Raw genomic sequence first — 19121 nt, forward strand, 5'->3', positions numbered from 1 at the left:
TCTTATAATAAAAAAAAAAGAAAAAAGAAAAAAATATTTTTTTTCGTTATTTTATTTATTTCTCAAATTAAATGTATTACATACACATACACATACACATGCACATGTCAATTAAATGTGAATGTAATACGCACTTCCGGGGTAATAATGCTCCAAATCTAGTGTCAGACATGTTTAAGTAAATAGATCTAACAAATGCTGTTCATGCGCATGGATGATCTAGTCATCTTGAATAGATTAAACCAATGCTATTCATGTGCATGGATGATCTAGACGACAAGGTGGCTGATTCCGATGCAGTAGACGCAAACAACCCATCGCTCCCCGGTGACTCTATATTCTCGGCGGAGTTGATGTGGTCGCAAGAAGTTCCACAGCTGAAAGAGTGATCGGATGCATAGATCTGCTTGTATTTCGACCCTTCCACGGGCGCTTTAACTCTTGCAAAGGAAACCATGCTTCTAGATTTAGTGGGTAATAAGGCCGCCGGAGTCATGACGGTGGCGTCAAGCGAAGTCATGTCCACATCAGGAAAGGAAGTCTCCCCCACAAGAATCTGGCAGACGTACCGAATGGAGGGCCTACTTACATCCTCCGGGTGCGAGCAAAACAATCCCAATTTCAGCACTCGTTCCATCTCTTCCACGTCGTAGTTGCCCTGGAGCTTGGGATCGGCTGCGTCCAGCAGCCGCTCATTCGCATACAACTCACTTACCCATTCTACCAAAACAACTCGATCGGTGTCCATGGAAGGATCCACGGGCTTCCTTCCGCAGGCAACTTCCATTAGCAGAGCACCGAAACTGTACACGTCCGAGCTGGGTGTGACTTTCCCCGTCTGAATGAGCTCAGGCGCTATGTATCCTAGAGTCCCCACCACATGCGTGGTCTGCGGGTTCTCGCTGTGGTCGTATAATTTGGCCAACCCGAAATCTCCGAGGCGTCCGTTGAGCTCCGAATCCAACAACACGTTGCTCGATTTAACGTCTCGGTGCACCACCCGTTTCTCCCATTGCTCGTGCAGATAGAGCAACCCAGCGGCAACTCCCTTGAGAATATTGTACCTATGAGACCACGGAAGCACCGCTTTTGGGTTATCGAAGATGAGTTTATCAAGGCTTCCGTTGGGCATGTAGTCGTAGACGAGGAAGAGCTCCTTGTTGCGCCTGCACCACCCGCGCAGCTTCACCAGGTTCCGGTGCTGCATCCGCCCCATGCTCGAGATCTCCGCTACGAAACCTTTCATCCCTTCAGTGAATTCTCCAATAATGCATTTCACAGCTACATCTACTCCGCTGTCCGGAAGAACACCACGGTAAACCCGGCCGAAACCTCCGTGGCCCAGGAGTTGCTCTTGCCCGAAGCCTTTAGTGGCAACGCTAAGATCTTTATAGTGGAATCTGTGAGGCCAGTACTCCAGCTCCCATTTCTCCACGGCCTCTTCCCTGCATCTTCTTCTTCTTCTTCTGACCCACGTCCACGTGCCTGCCCCCGTAAGCGCAGAAGCCATGACGACGCTTACTGTAATTACTATGACCATGAAAACCGAGAGGCCCCTAGGACGACCGTTTTTCGACTCGTGGGCAACGGTTGTTTCCATTGACGGCAACCTGTCGTCATTGGTGAAGCTCCAAGACACAACATAATGCATCTCCACGAACTCCCCCGTTGCTGCAGAGAACCCAACGTACATTTCTTCTTCCAAAAATGCCGACAGGTTCAAGTCGATAGAGATCAGCGGCTTTGACGGCCTGGGAAAACCGGCGTATATGATGGAGACGTTAAGCTGAGTTCTGGGATGGTCATAGTCGATCCACGCCTGGACGCCCCGGCCCAGGGTGAAATTTAGTGCTTCATACTCATTCAAGATGTTAAAAAACCCGGCGCTCTTGACCGCTACGGATTCCAAACTGTTTAGGTCGACGCCGACGTGGTTGTCGTCTGGGTCGTGGAACTTTTCGTTCTTCAGCGTGTCGAACTCCACTGCGAAGAAACTATTTGATGGGGATGGGTTAACGGTGAGGCCTAAATACTCCCCCACCGCGGCCCCCGCCATCGATTTCGATGGCGTCATCAGGAAGGCCAACCCGTCCCCGTTTGGCCCGAACGGTGGCGCGTAAATCGTGAAAAGAAAGTTCGTCTTGAACGAGTAAACCGTGCCGTCCTGGTTTGGCGGTTTCATGCGCACGGGCGTCGAGTAGAGTACCCGACCCATCGAGAACCGTGAAGCGTTTGTGAGCATCAAGACAGTTTCGGAGCGCACCGCAGTGGCGTCGCCCTCAAAAATCATGTTGCCCGTACCATCGAGGACAAAAGTGGTGCGCCCCGAATTCTTAGCATCGGCTGGAAAACACAGGAGGCCGTGCAGAAGAGAGGATATCACAACCAGAATCAGACTCCGGCTGTTCAAGAGAAGCATCAGCGCTTGCATTCTTTCAATGTGAATCAAAGAATGAACCCAAAAAAAATTCTTCTCTTGTCTTGCTCTATCCATGATGAAGCATCATGGAGTTTGTTCTGAGGAAAAAAACTAACATATAACAATAGTATGAACTGTAAAAATCATATGTTTACAATTTCCATAAGATCAAACAATCTAAGAAATCAGCAGACACAATATTAACATCAATTAAATTTCTAACCTTCCCCCAGAATCAAAGAAATGCAGGAAAGCATGAAACAAACTCTGCCTCCTCTTGCGAAGGGTCTTGCATCAAATCTTCCTGCCAAATTTTTATACGGGACGTTTGGTCACAAACTGGGATTATTATGTTACACTGTGGAACGGTCTAGGAGAGTTTCGTGGGCTCTCGTCCTCAAAATATTGTACACATGGTCCATATGGAGCGGACAGCAAATCACTTATCACCTATCCGATAGGACGGTTTACCATCTATATACGGGTTCCTGTCCGAATATCTCTCTCATTATTCTGTTACACTTAGATTGCAATCAATCTCGTATCTTTTGTTTTATTTGGCGTTTGATATGTTTGCAGCCACATTTTTTTTCGTCTTCTTCCCGAAATTGAAACATTTCTGACGAGCATTTAGGCCACGATATAGAGCTTGGAATGTATTTTTAATTTTTTTTGTTTTTAAATTTTGTTGTAATGCTGAGAATTGCGTATTCATGTTTGTCATTTTTAAGTTTTGGGTCAATGGTGGTTAGGTTGTCTTTTATTCCTGGTCCAGACGTTTTGATACATAACTCGGTAAATATAGTACCTAGTCAATTTCAATTCTGTCCATATACTCATAAAGCGATCTCTTAAATTTATCATTCCTTTTCTTGATTTAAGTAGCAAGTGTAAAACTTAGATGAATTTGACAATTGTAGATGTGAACCTTACATTTTAGAATTTTAAAATTTTAAAATTAAAATTCAAATCATTGTTAGCTTTTTTTACTATTTATTATGAGTTTTATTCATCTAACATTATTGAAGAGCATGTCAAAAATTCTATTGCATGTAGATTAAATTTTTTTATTTTAGCATTAAATCATTATCTTAGAGCATACTATAGCCTTGCTTGTTTTTTCCAACCTTGGTTTAACACTATTGACTTAATCTATTTAGGGGTTTGATTAAGGAGAATATGACCCAAACAACTCAATAGATTCCTCAAAAATATTTTTTAATAGTATCATTATTAAAAAGTATACATTACAAGATTATGGTCAGTTAATTCCAACAATCCACTTTTTCCTATTCAATCCCATGAATTAGAGTTCAACTTCATGCATCAAGTTTAAGTCCAAACTTGTAAAAATGAAATCGAAGACAAATGAATTCCTTACATCTATACATAAATGTCTTCATCAAATTTAGAAGGTATTTGATTTAATTGATTTCCACATTAATGATAGTATTTATTTTAATTATTTGATATCATTTTCTAAAAAGTTGATTTATTTTTCTACTCATTGGCATTTTTTTGGATAATAGTTGGCTTCTTTGTTATTGAAGAATGTCCAAGGCGGAATGGAAAATTAGTTTGTTGATGGTGATTGATGATAATTTAATTGAAAATACAACTTTCTACTTTCTAATGAACTAAGCTTTCTTTGGTGAATACTCAATAGCAATGAAAAAAAAAAATTGAAGAAAGGAAGATTTTCTTTGGTAAAGGTGCAAACTCATTGTAGATGACCATGCACATCTTTTTCCATTTGAAAGCTCAAGTGTTTTATATTCATCTTTCTTCTTATTGACCATTTTAAACTCCAAGTGGTTTGGGATTTTATATGCCCAATGTTAAACTTGTATTAACCATTGTGTTTGTCAGTTATTGAGCATTGCAACTCATGTTTTTGGAGTAATTTGGCATGTTTTATGTTAATTTTCATGTTTTTCTTATCATAGAGTATTGGGAGATTGTAGAAAAAAGTTTTGTTTGATCTTGCAATGGTGATTTCTTTTTAAGTCTAAGAAAATAATTGGAGGATAATTCATATTAAATCTATTATGAAAATAGGATAATATATATGAAACTTGTTAGAAAAAAAGTTGAAATCTATATTTCATAGTTCTAATTAGAAATACTAATTATAACACTAGATACACAAATGATTCTAGTGTGAGGAAACCAACTTGGGGTGTTGGAATTACTAAATTGGATTATAAAATTGCTAAGTCATTTATGATAAAAATAAATCTCTTTAAAATGCTTGATTCCATCTATTCTTTTATTCTTGTTATATAGATTGTACATTGAGAGCAATAATTGAGGCTAGCTACCACTATTTGGTTCTATGCAAACAAGATAGGCCCCATGCTATAGGAATTGACTCCTACAATTGTGACAAGATGGCCTCCAATTCATATAGACCTTTGTCCATGATCAGACATTGAGATTCATTTAGGAGGCTATATCTTTCACATTTCTATTTTTTCATGGGACTTCTTCATCATTCAGAGATATTTTGAGCTCTTTGGAATCCATTCTCTTAATCATATATAGGTTTTCTAGCATCTTGAAGACCACCATTATTGCAGCCTCTTGCAGAACTCATAGTGTTGACTTCACAAGTGTTGGAGGGATTTTACTCACTCTTCTTGGTCTATATGCACATTCACAATCTCTCATTTCAATCTAAATCGTGCCTCTTTATCTTTATCATTTTATCTTTCACTGTTGCTATTATTTGGGTTGTCTATGGAGGTGGAAACATCAAATCGAGGATTTGACTGAGGTTGGCGTCTAAACACAACCCCCAATATTCTCTTTTCGTTTGTGTGCAGGTTCGTGGTTAAAAGGGTGAAATTATCTTGTTGGAGGCTTCAATCATGGACCGGTTGTAAGCTCTTTCTACACTTTTATTTAATTTTATTTCAGTGTCAATACATTTCATACTCGTAGCTTAGTTTTTTATTTACATTGTTTACTTAATAGTATAGTTGCATTTGTCGTTTGCGTACAATATCTGTATTTTGTCTGTATACGACGAAAGTGTGTCATGCTGGTGTCTCAGTTCCGCGTGCTTGTCCTTGGGACAAAGGCTTAGTAGGGTTGTTCGAGAACTTTGTTTGTTGGTAATTTATCTCATTTTGTGCTTAGCATCTCTTGGCTCACCTTTAGTGCCAGTATAAATGAGATAGAGATAAGGTAGGTTTGTCCCTTGAGGTTCATCACCTTGATGGTGACAAATTCCATCCTCTATATTTTGGTGAACCTGACATGAACCAGTTGCATCATCTTTTTGTTTTGAGTCTCCATTTTATAGTTTTATTTAAAAAAAATTAAAAACAAAGCAAAAAGTGAAAGCAAAGAGACAAACATAATCTCATTCCAACTTTGAAACAAACCTCAAAACAACTTTCTTTATTACTGAGTGCTGTAGACTTGCAACATCCTCATAGTGTGGTCAAAGTGTTATGGAGCTTGTCTATGAGCTTTATGACCTAGACTGCTACAAGAGTTATTGTAAGAAAGATTTCTAGGAAGAGTATTCCTATGAATCGTTACAATCCTCCTAGGCTAGGTTTGATGTTTAATGATCCACTTCCCGATCCTAATGATTTCCTAGTTTCTCACCTTGTCAGAACCATCTTGATAGGGGGACCCTCTCCACCTGATTCACAATCCAATTCTTAGAGAAACACTCTAAGGAATTCTCCTCCACCTTCCCCTCTTATTGTTGATCATGATTTTGTCATTACTATTTTCTGAACAAATTAACATGCTAGAACAAAATCTGAGAGACTTTGAGGGTTTCCTAAATCGAGAGAATGTCCTCCCCCAGGCTGGAAATGTTGTAAGCACTCTAAGAGACATGTTGATCTCAAATAGAAGAGGTCTGGAGATGTTGAGGGCATTATATATGATTGTTAAGAATCACGTGCCTTTCGTTGGTAGCTCTCCCTAGGATATGTAGTCTAACACTTGTGGTTCTCAGCTTGGTGTTGCCATACCTAGTTTGACGGTACATATGGTTGATCCTAGACCCACCATCCCTATCATAAATGCTTCTACCACTCCCCTGGGTTATACTCATATGGCTGGTAGTTCCACTACCACTTCTGCTACGACACACACCACTTTTTTCAATGTTGGTCCAGGTCCTAGTGCTATCCCTAGTGGTAGTACCAGTCCTCATGTCAATGTTGGTGGAGGTGGTGATGCACACAGTGCTCCTCCTCCTCCTCCTCTGCCACCTACTAATCCTATCCCAAACACCATTCTGTAGAACATGAGACAATTACAATTGTATCTCACGAACCTAGCATCTGCCTTTGGTTAGTCTTCAATGCCCGCCTATTATTGTAAGAGCCCTCTTTACATCACCATCCTTCCCCAAGGGGCTAAGACACAAAAGTTTGATCAGTTTAATGGTGATGGAGATCCCACTGTGCATATCAATTCATTTATGACCATGTGTAGTGACTACCACAGTCTAGATTTTGTCTTGCTGAAACTATTCTCGCGTTCACTTAAGGGGACCATGTTAAAATGATATAGTTCATTACTTGATCACTCTTTCTAGACATTCGATCAACTTATGAATCTCTTCCTTAGACGGTTCCAAGCAAACATTGGCAGTAGTGGTCGATAGAACTTAATATGTGAAAAATGTTCCAAAATACCTATCCACACACACACACAGGACTTCTTGGTGCAAGCTATGGAATAATGAAGTATTACTCAGCTTCCCAAGGTTGGTCCCATGGTTCTCTATCTCAAAATGTCCCTCAAACCAATGTTTTTGCTCTCAAATCACTGAGCAAAATGGTTTAGGGATGGCAAATGCAAGAACGAGGGATGCTTTGATAGATTTTAGTATGAGATGCATCCTAAGCTATGCATGGTTCTAGAAATGCAATAAACTAGATTATAAGATGACAAGGTTAGTACAAATACTATCCTAACATGATATATTAGTCTATGATTGATCTAAAATGATAAAGAAATTATTCTAAACATGCATATTTAGACTAATTCCTGATTTAAAAGAGGCTAAAATGATGAGCATAAAAATGATATGGAAGCTTGAATGTATTTGAGCATAAGTATGATACTACAAATTTGGAGGATGATTTCAAATGGAGGAATGAGAGCTCTATTTATAGAAAAAATAGGGCAATGGATGGTCAGGATTGAAAGAGTTGATCAAGGGTTGAGTTTGAAAGTTGGGGATCCATGTTTGCAATTTGCACCAATGAAATGGTGACAAGTGTCAACATAGGGTTGGGTTGAGAGAAGGGGTTGGAGGCATTAAATGCCTGAGAAGACCTTATGGTTATCTAGAGGGTAAGGGTCAAGTCTAAGTTAAGATTACCCATTAGATTTAGATTAAGAGTTAATCCAAGGATAAACCCTTGTGCAAATGATTAAGAGATAATCATGGTCAAAGCATTAAACGCTTGATGAGACCCTTGGGTTGGATGAAGGTTGAGTTAAAAGAAATTCTTTAACCATGTAGGAGGGTTTGAGTTAACCATTAATGGTTATGAAGACTTTGGGGAATTAAGTGGTTGAAGGCTTGAAGCCTTTAATGGTTATCAAAGACTTTGAGGAATTAAGTGGTTGAAGGTTGGAAGCCTTTGATGGTTATCAAAGACTTTGAGGGTTTGAGAAGTGACCTGCCCTTGCTTAGGGATGTGACAAAGTTTAGAAGATGGGTTAGGCTTAATTAGAAGCGATTAGAAGAGTCTAGAAGGTATTAGAAAGGGGTTTAGGAAGGCAAGTGGGAGATGTAGGATTTTGCAAGTGGATGGAGGGATAATAGGATTTAATTGATTTAAATGATTTATTTCAATTTGGTTGCAATGTGGGGAAATTAAATAAATTAGATTTATTCAATTTAGGATAACTATTTAATTAAATTTGAATTTAATTAAAAGTGGATAGGGGGGATTTAATTGAATAAAATGATTTATTCATTAAATGGGTATAGTGAATTTAATTTAAATAAATTGAGTAATTTACTTAATTAAATAGAGGAATGCGGGTATTTTAATTAAATAGAGAAATCAACATAAAATATTCATTTAGGAATATGGTCATTTTTATACGTCTACAAGATGATTATAGATTTTATCTTCCAATACCAATCTATCTCTACCAAGATCTCCTTTTCCCTACCAGATAGTGATTTGCAAAGGACATTCATCAAAAATCTGCAACCGATATTGAGGGAGAAGTTATCTCTCAGTTGGTATTAAAACTTTGCCAATTTGTGTTCTATGCTCATTGACTACCAACATACGTTGACTCAATTTGGAGAGTCCTCTTTGAACTCTTGTCCTGGTACTTTTATAGGCATGTCCTTGGAAGGATCTCGAAAGAAAAAAGTTGTGGCTAATGTCGTAGCTACCCCTTTGATAGCAGTTGCACAAGAACCACAACGCAATAGGGTCTTCACTAAATTGAATGACTCTTATCTGAGCATAATACAAAGATTGTTGAAAGACAATCTCATCACCCTTCCTGAGATTGGACCTCTGCCAGACAATAGACCATACCCTCATCGGTATGATGGATCTAAGTTATACCAATATCATCGTGTGCCTGGTCATGACACTAAGAGATGTTATCATCTCAGACACATAGTTGAAGAGCACATTGATAGTGGAGCTATAAAGGTCAGTGATAAAAACATAAATCTAACAAGTTTATTGATAAAATAAACAATGAGTTGCAGATATACACAAATCTGTTTCCTCCCCATTCATCTAATTTTATCTCTGCATTAGATTCAATGCCGGATGATGGTCCTTATGTTAATATGGTTACTATCACTCCAATCTCACCTCCTATTCAGAAGCTAAAAGTATCTGATATATCATTCAACCTTTTGGATACCCCATATTGTGGAGAGATTGCTCCTCTATACATCCATGCGAAGCTCAATGGTCAAACTGTTATAGGTGTGATGGTTGACCCCTCCTACAAAGTTGATCTCATCATAGAGGAAACCTTGTTCGTCAATGGATGACATAGGTCGAGATATGATGAGTGTCATGCACCTTTAAGAACACATAATGAGTTGTCTCTTTCTCCTTTGGGTAGTATCACCTTGATGGTCCTAGTAGGACCCAAGGCCATTTTGTCTATGTTTGTGATCATTCCTAAATCGGACCTATTTTGAGTTAAAATAGGTTTTCCCTGGTTGATTGCTATATATGTGGTCCCTTTAGTAATTCATAAGGGCCTAAAGTTTCCTCATGAGGGTTTAGTGCATGTCGTCCAGGATACTGGACGTTGACCCCTGGTAGCCCATGGGGATTTTTCACTGGATCATTTTTGGCTTGCTTCAATGGGGCCCATGCTTCCTCGTGGTGACTTGATGTACTACACATATTATCAGTACAAGATGGGGGAGTCAGTCCTTAAATTATTTCAGCCTAGTCATTCATTGCCTCTTCTTGCATCGACCTCTACTTTGTCTATTCTTGTATTAGAGAAGGTAGTTCCTTATGTCCCTTCATCATCAGGGGCTGACGCTAAGCTTGTTCCTCTGAATATACCTCCTCATCCACCAAGAGTTGTACGACGTCCGGTGGTGTCTCCTATTCCTATGACTGTACCTAGTGCAGACAAGGGAAAGGCACCCACGTTGTCAAAGTTTGTGGCCCACCCTCCCTTCGAGCTCTCGATCATGGCCAATATCCCTCAACCTTCTTAATATGAGAAAGAGAATTATTCCTCTCATGTTCCTCCATCACTACTTGATCTTGCTTCACAACCCATGTTAGCACCCTCTGTTCCTCTAGCCACTCCTTGAGCGAAGCAAGGTAGGGTGCCCGTTGCTATGAATGTCATGCCTATCTCAGATGCACCTCATGTTCCATTGGTTGGGATTTTTCCTATCCCTGATAAGGTTTCAAAGGCCTCTCCTATGGAGCATGATTCTCTTGATTCCTCACAAGCTTCGGACCTTGGTCCTCGTCTTCATCGCAATCAGCATGTGCATGAGCGTAAGTGCTATCGATGGGCCATGGCTTGGGAGCATGATGCTGCTTTGCAGTCTGGTGGTGAACCTTTGGCACCCATTCCTATCGCATCTTCTCCTGTCTCTTTAGATGTTCTGGCTTCTACACCATCTTCAATTATGTTGCTTCTAGTTGTTTTGGGGCCTATCAATGAACCTCCCTCTAAATGGGTGCAGGTCTTCATTGCTCTTTCCTTGGAGCTTCCCCTTATCACCTCATTGCCAGAGGTTCCTCTATTGTCCTAGCCTTTGGATATGTTGCACACGTGGGTGGTGTCTAGCGTAGATTTGTCTAACACTCCTGTTTCACAGCTGCTTCTTCATCAGAGCTTTCTTGAGGTCCTTCAACCTGCTACGATTGACAGGCAGTCTGTGCTTCCTGTGCAACCTAAATGCAAGTTTGAGTAGGCCCCCGTTCTAGAGTTTTGTCAAAAAAAATTGGCTTAGGTATGCTCCTCTCCTATTTCTTTGTCTACTTCAGTGCCTATTTCTATGCCTATTTTTGTTTGTCTTGTTAAGAAGACCATACCTTTTCCTAAGTTCGTTGTTGCCCCTCTTGTCGAGACCAACAGTCTAACTTCTATTTCATCTCCTTGACTTGAGTCACCTGCTTCCTCTACCGAGGCATGCTTGTTCGACTCTCTCGAGGATATCTCAGTGTTGTCTATGATCTTCACATAGTCGTTGACCCTTGCCTCTTTTGAGCTTATTGACAGGAATGTTGTTATAGCTTCATCCCTTGCCCTCACTGTTAGCTAGGCACTTGGTGCTACCCTTGAAATCATTCCGCTTCGATCTTTCCCTCCTTTCCCGTATGATCAAGATTGGGAGGACGATGACCTGATCATTGAGGGATTATAGAACATTACCCTCTTTATCTTTTAGGATAGCATGTGTGCATGATTGTGCTCCCCCATGCTTTCTTTACATGTTTGTTCCCTCCCAAAGGACCCAAGTTACTCTGTAGGTGCTTGGAAATGGGAGGTTGACTTTCTTTATCTATTGTGCTCTCCTGGAGGACTTGAGTTACTTCATAGGTGCTTGGATACAGGGGATGTTTTGTTGTAAAACTTCTTCTATTTGTTATCTATTTCTTCTATCTTTCATATCTTGTTTTTTGATGTTCAGGGATGATGTGAAGGCATTGGGGGCATTTAGGCCTTCTTCCATGTTGACCCAAATTTTTATGTCTATAGTTCTATTACATATTTTATCTATCTGCTATGGGTTCTGACACCAAATAATTGGATCCCCTTGTTCTCTTGCATCTTTGTCGATGTTGTGGGCCTTATGTGTTATTCACCGAAGATGAAATCCCATGAAAACATCTTTCTATGTTGACAAGCTACAATATTTCTTCTCCTTAGAATGAAATGCCTTTCATGTATACCATTCTAAGGGAGAGATATCATATCTACATAATCTGCATTTAGCGTTTTTATTTTTTTTTATCTTAGCATTCTTGTTTATCTTGGTGGGGGCCAAACCACTTTATCTATTTTATTTATCTTGTTGCCTTTTGTGGGGGCCAATCCCCTACTTATCAAATCAATCTACGATCACCCAATCACATGACTATCTAGCATTTTTCTATTCATGCCGGTGAAGTCTCAGCCTATCGTATGGCTATCTAGCGTAATGCAACTTGCTACCCATACTAGTGAAATATTGCAAATCGTTGCCCTATCATATGGCTATATATCATAACACACTTTGCTACCCATACTGACATTGTCTCTTTTATCATGGCAACTATTATTCCTTGTCTTTCATAATAGGGGTTTTCCTCCATTAAGCAAGGTTTGTTTCCATTATGCTATCTTATCTATTTAATGTCTGAATGCTTTTCATCTAACACGTGGGACTACAACTGATGTGTTTTTCATGAAATAGCTTAGCAAAATCTAACTCTATCTCAGGTCTATCTAGCTAGGGGTAACTTCATTTGATCAACGAATGTTGATTCCTCTCAACAAATCTTAATATCATCTCTCTCTACTTTAGCTTTGCACTTCTTGACAAAGACATGCTCGCTAAAGTGGGGGCAAAATGTAATGTCGTAAATTGTATCTCGTGCCATTCCGCATCACATAAGCATCTTTGCTCCAAGCCGATTGGGAACATTTGTCGCTTGTTTGTCCTTTTATCCACATGGATCACCTTGTCAGCTTGGAACTTGTCTTTTATCGAGCATATTGACCGGTTGACTTATGGACACTAGCACACCGCAGAGACGTTCACGTGCCATACTAGTGTCCCACAAATTTGTTAGCCCACAGGTGGTCATTTGAGCGTTATGCCTACACTTGGAAGAATTTGTAATGCCTCTGTCCATGGCCACCGATGTCGAGATTCATTTAGTAGGATATATCTTTCACATTTTTGGTGTTTCTTGGGACTTCTTGATCATTCGGAGATATTTTGAGCTCTTGGGAATCCATTCTTTTAATCATATACAAGTTTTCCAACATCTTGAAGACCACCATTGTTGCAGCCTCTTGAAGAACTCATGGTGTTGTCTTCACAAGTTTTGGAGGGAGTTTACTCACTCTTCTTGGTCTATTTGCACATTCATAATCTCTCATTTCAATTTTAATTGTGCCTCTTTATCTTTATCATTTTATCTTTCACTGTTGCTATTATTTGGGTTGTCCATGGAGGTGGAAACACCAAAACAGGGGTTTGACTAAAGCAAGCCTCTAAACACAACCCCCAACATTTTCTCTCTTCATTTGTGTGCAAGTTTGTAGTTAAAAGGGTGAACTTATTTTGCTAGAAGCTTCAATTGTGGAACGGTTGTAAGCTGTTCCTACCCTTTTCTTATTTTATTTTTGTGTTGTACAATTCGTACTCTTAGCTTAGTTTGTCATTTACATTGTTTACTTCATAGTTCAGCCACATCTGTTGTTTCCATATGGTCTCTATACTTCATCCGTATAGGATGAAAGCGCATTTAACTAGTGTCCCAGTTTAGTGTGCTCGTCCTTGGGACAAAGGCTTGGCAGTGTCGTTCGAGAACTTTGTTTGTTGGTAATTTATCTCATTATGTGCTTAGCATCCCTTGGCTCACCTTTAGCGCCAGTATAAGTGAGGTAGAGTGAAGGTAGGTTTTTCCCTTGATGTTCATCACCTTGAGGGTGACAAATCCCATCCTCTACACATAATACAAGTAATACATTACCATTTCTCAACAACATGCCTTGCCCTAACTCCTCACCGTTTCTCAACGGTATTTACATGTTTATGCGTTGTATATATTTTTGTATTATGAATGAATAAAATCCTTACATCTAGTTTTGTTGTCTCTCTCATGCGTTCTTAAATTGCATAGTTTTTGAATCAAATTCATTATCCTTATTTCTTAAAAAATGAATGGGAGAAACCCATTTCTCATAAAAATGAACGATGCACATTATCAGCATATAATTTGTTATATCTCATGCATAATTCATTATCATAATGTAAATCATCATTATCTGCTATAACCTCGCATAAATATATTTACATCCTATTAAAGTTCAACCTCCTAAAGATAGTGATTTAATAGATCGTCAACAGAATTCATATGCTTCATTCAATCTTCGCTTACGAATGTTTCAATTTCTCCAGTAGCATACAATAAATTGTATGGGAAAACAACAAAAAAGATCTGATTTAGTCACTGCACGGTTGCACCCTACTTAAATACGATGACATGAAAATTCTGGATCTAATTGCTCTAAGTAACTGATTACAGAGATATTCCAGCAAAGACAAAACGGAAGAAACCTACATGCCCTATATGGTAGTTGTTATGCTAACCTGGCCACTGTTAAACAAACCAGCCCAATAAATTAGCTCAGCCATATGCTGCGTGTACAATATACACAGTTCCCACGAGTTTTTTTTTCATTAAATATTCCATAATTCAAAATTATACACGATAAGCTGTCTGGCGAAGCATTTCCAAGGCATATATTTGTTACTACTGATTGCTAAGTTTCTCCAAGGCAAAAATTTGTTTGTTACTCACTTCCCGTGTCAGCAATTTCCTACTCGGTTAACACAGAACATCAGGGAAGGCTATATAGTGTGTGTTTAATGTAAGGTGTGGGCAAAGAGATTCTGCGCCAGAAAAAGAATGAGAATGAGGATTCGGCAAAGTGGGTGATGTTTAAAACGCTCAGCATGCGAAGTCTAGTGTGCATATCACTCATTCTAGTGGGGCTGATAGTGATTCCCACTTTTACTACCCGTGGTGCAGATGATACCCAAGTGCATCCGAGTATAAGTTTCAGATTCGACGGCTTCGAGCAAACGGACAGGCTCATTCTGCTGGGCAGAGCTAGTCAAGTCCAATCCAAGTCTGCGATCCTGCTAACTAACTGTAGTGAGAACTCAGAGGGGCGGATGCTGTTTTCGACCCGGGTGAAAATGAAGCCGAGCAAAAGCAATGACACAGTTTTCTCCTTCAGTACCACATTCGTTTTCTCTCTATTTCACCCGCCGAATAAGGAAGGTAGCGGGGATGGGATAGCCTTCGTGATGACGCCATCTCCGACTCTGTCGAGAGACATTATCAACAATTACATCAGTCTCCTCAACTTCACCACAAAGGGCAATGGCCACAATCATCTCTTCGCCGTAGAAGTGGAGACATTTGAGGACGTGGAATTCCCGAACCCCGACGCCAAATATCTCTCCCTCGACAGTCTCACAGAGAATTCGAATGGCACCAAATTTGATCCCCTTAACCTCAGCAGGGGAGCCAATATCCAGGTCTGGATCGATTACGATCACCCCAAAAACAAACTTGACGTAGCCATTACATACGCCGGGTGGCCCCATCCAAACAGGCCGATCTTCTCTCGAAACATAGATTTGTCGACCGCCTTTACAGAGAAAATGTATGTTGGGTTCAGTGCCGCCACGGGGTCCCTCGCGGAAGGCCACTATGTTCTTGCATGGAGCTTCAGGACTAACGGTCCGGCACCGTCCCTGGATCTCACCGTTCTCCCGTCCTTTACAAGCCATGATTCCGAGCGGAAAACCGTGGGCAAGACCCTTACAATCATAGCTGCGGCTTCCGCTGGTCTGTTTGCATTTACCCTGGCGATAGTATGGACGTGTTTCAGACAGAAAAGATACAAGGAACAAGAGATGGAAGATTGGGAGTTGGAGTATTGGCCGCATAGATTCTCCTACAAGGAGCTCACCGTTGCCACCAAGGGGTTCAGCGAACAAGAGGTGTTGGGCCTCGGGGGCTTCGGAAGAGTTTACCGAGGTGTTCTCCCAAGCAGCGGCATGAACGTCGCCGTCAAATGCATTACGCGGGAGTTCACTGAAGGAATGAAGGGCTTCGTGGCGGAGATAACGAGCATGGGGCGGCTGCAGCACAGGAATCTGGTGCAGCTGCGTGGTTGGTGCAGGCGAGACAAGCAGCTCTTCATCGTCTACGACTACATGCCCAACGGCAGCCTCGAGAAGCTCATCTTCGATAACCCGAGTACCGTGCTCGCATGGTCCCACAGATACAATATTCTCAAGGGGGTCTCCGCCGGGTTGCTGTACCTGCACGAGCAATGGGAGAAACGGGTGGTGCACCGAGACATCAAATCGAGCAATGTGTTGTTGGACTCGGAGTTCAATGGGAGACTGGGGGATTTCGGGTTGGCAAAATTGTACGACCATAGTGAGAACCCGCAGACAACTCATGTGGTGGGGACGCTGGGGTATATAGCACCGGAGCTCATTCAGACGGGGAAGGCTACGCCCAGCTCGGATGTGTTTAGCTTCGGTGTTCTGCTCTTGGAGGTTGCCTGCGGAAGGAGGCCCGTCGATCCTTCCCTGGAGGCTGACAGGGTGGTCGTTGTCGAATGGGTGTGCGACCTTTATACCAAAGATAGGCTGCTTGATGCAGCTGATCCCAAGCTATGTGGGGAATATGATAAGGAAGAGATGGAAAGAGTGCTCAAATTGGGACTGTGTTGTTCGCACCCGGAGGCCGAAATGAGGCTCAGCATACGACACGTGTGGCAGATTCTTCAGGGGGAAGTTTCTTTCCCTTCTCCCCAGATGCCTACGATTGATGGAACTGTAACTATCCCCAGAGGATTAGTCGGTTCCCATTCCTGGAGTCTCTTTTCCCATGCCAGTTCTAGAGCTTGCCATTGCCATGAGGTTCTTGGAAAAAGCATAAACAGCTCCAAGTCCAGACCAAACTCCACATCGCTTGACTCTTTTCGTGCTCATAGTTCTTGTGAGTCAATCAGCTTCAGCATTTAGAAATATCGAGTTCAAAAAATGTTGGAGTGTAGTCGTTCGGATCTTCTGCCCCAGTTATGAAGGACCTTCTTTTTTATAGTTTTTATTTGGGAGATTCGAGGTTCTAAATCAAGAATAGTGTACAGGCTGTTTAATCTCTTCCTTGTAGATCCTTCTCCCGATTGTTTGTGAGAGTGTATCTTCTGTCTCCGATATAACTTCAGGTTTTGTTTTGGAATTTTAGTTTAGATGTTATATTCAATCATATCTTCTAGATTGAATTTTAAGATCTGTATTGAGATGCTAGGTAGTCTGTAGATTATTGAATAGTAGGGGCTCCATAGCCTTCTCCCACCCACTCCCAGGGCTTGATTGTAGGGGGTGATTTGTGAATTCGAGGAACCTTCTAGCCCCCTTCCAATTTGAGCAGCCTCTTAGAATGATGTCGCATCCCTTATATATCCACCCACCCATCTTGTTTCATAGTGGTGATGTTTCGAGAGGTTAAGTTAGGGGAACAACATTATTGAGTCTCCCCAAAATTAAGATTTTAATTAATAAAATATATGATTAGAGCTATTAATACTTGTTGTGGGCAATATTATTGCATCTGCTGAAGTGCAATTAATCAATTGTTTTGCATCAATTAAACGTGATTATTATTTTTGTTTTGAAAATAAACTTGATTTTTATAATGTTGGGTTTTATAATTTTAAACATAATATATTGTAGAAATGATTTATCTACACTATGATTTGTTTAAAATAATTGGCGTCATAGGAGCAAAGTTTTAGGAATGATAGATTTTTTAGTTTTTTTTTAATTTTATTTATATTTAAGAAAGAAATCTGTATTTTAAATATTATTTTATTTTATTTTATTTATAATATTGTAAATAAAGTGATATTTCTATTTTATAAGGATTTGATTCACAATATTTAAATTAAATTAAATAAAAAATTAAACTATTCCATTACAAGCAATATACAAAAAATATTTCTATTAAAAAAATAAACTCAATTATCTTTTGTATTTTTCATAATTATAATTTTGTATATATTTTTTTTAATCACTATTTGTTAATACTTTTTGAAAATCATAATTTTCTTTTTTTTTAAATCATTTTTTATTGATAAAAAGCAGTTATGGGGTTGCACCCATTCTATTAATAATTAAAAAGAATATTACATCAATATAATTTTTACATCTACGGATTGAAAATAACAACCATAGCCCATTAATAGACCAAAAATGAAATAGATGGCTTAAGGCCACAGAATGCAAACACAACTTTAGAATTTTGCTCCATTTTTGGCATGGGAGTGAAGATGCTTGTTAAAATCTACTTTCTTCCTTTTCTTTTGCATAATTGTCCAATTACCATTTGGGACCTCATCTCCCTATAACCCATCCAAAATTTCTATAGATTTTTCCCCATCTCTCAGGGATGAAATACCAAAACTTACCTCCTTCTTAGCTAACCCCTCACATGGAATTGAAGCAACCTTAACAATATCACACCCATTATGAGGAGGAGAAGTCAAATTCCTTGATGTTGATTGTGGAGACCTTGGGATTTTCTCTCCATTTGATTTCTTAGAAGCCTCAACTCCATTATCTCCTTCCATATCTAGTGCATCCTTTTCTACCAAAAAATGGTGTGGGGAAAAATCTTTCCACCAAGTAGCCTTTCTTTCATTTCTCCTTTTATGACAATGATCAATAATGTGGCCAGTGTTGAAGCACTTGCGACATCGAAAATGGATGCCCTCATAGTCCACAATCTAATTCCAACCTCCATTTTTCATGTCGAGAGAGATCTCAACAATGAGATCCTTGGTGATGTTAATATCTACTAGTATACATGTATATGTTATGTGTAAAAATCTAAAGAAACCTCATCAACATCTAAAAATTTCTCCAATGAGTTACCAATAACTTCAAAATAGGATTCAAACCAAAACTACAGAGGGAGATTTGGCAATCTTACCCACATTGGAACTATAATGAAGGATTTGGTATTTGAATTAAAAGAAGAGTGTCAGGGCTTCAATATTAATAAATATTGATCATAACCCCTGTGATCATCACACAACACATTATGGTGATCCTTGATCTTATCAAAAACCACAACAAAGAAACCCCACATATAGGGGGTATGTCCAAGATCATGGTTTGTCAAACATGCCCTTAAGTGGCAATGAAAATAAGAAAAACAGAGTTAGGCAACCTAGCGTAAAATTTTGAATAAGTTACCAACATTATTTCAAAAATATGTAAGAATAGAATTTGTAGCAAATTGAATGTAGTTTCTAAGCTACTAGTTGTTTTTCAAAAAAATAAAAATCTACTTGATGAAAATTTGAAATTTCAATGCAATAGTACTAAAATTTCAAGAAAAAGATAAGAAGCAGGGGTCTATTTGAGCACCCTAACCACAATCAA

At 39.7% G+C, this 19121-nt stretch overlaps 2 protein-coding genes across 2 annotated transcripts; one reads left to right on the forward strand and one right to left on the reverse strand.

Moving 5' to 3' along the window:
* Nucleotides 1-223: 223 nt before the first annotated feature.
* LOC131038615 (L-type lectin-domain containing receptor kinase SIT2-like) lies at nucleotides 224-2431 on the reverse strand. The gene has a single exon (XM_057971103.2). The coding sequence runs from the start codon at nucleotides 2429-2431 to the stop codon at nucleotides 224-226; it is 2208 nt and encodes a 735-aa protein (XP_057827086.2).
* A 12169-nt stretch (nucleotides 2432-14600) lies between these two features.
* LOC131038614 (L-type lectin-domain containing receptor kinase IV.2-like) lies at nucleotides 14601-16697 on the forward strand. Its single transcript, XM_057971101.2, has one exon. The coding sequence runs from the start codon at nucleotides 14601-14603 to the stop codon at nucleotides 16695-16697; it is 2097 nt and encodes a 698-aa protein (XP_057827084.2).
* The last annotated feature ends 2424 nt before the right edge of the window (nucleotides 16698-19121 follow it).

The sequence above is a fragment of the Cryptomeria japonica genome, chromosome 7 (genome assembly GCF_030272615.1).
Source record: "Cryptomeria japonica chromosome 7, Sugi_1.0, whole genome shotgun sequence".
Taxonomy (NCBI): domain Eukaryota; kingdom Viridiplantae; phylum Streptophyta; class Pinopsida; order Cupressales; family Cupressaceae; genus Cryptomeria; species Cryptomeria japonica.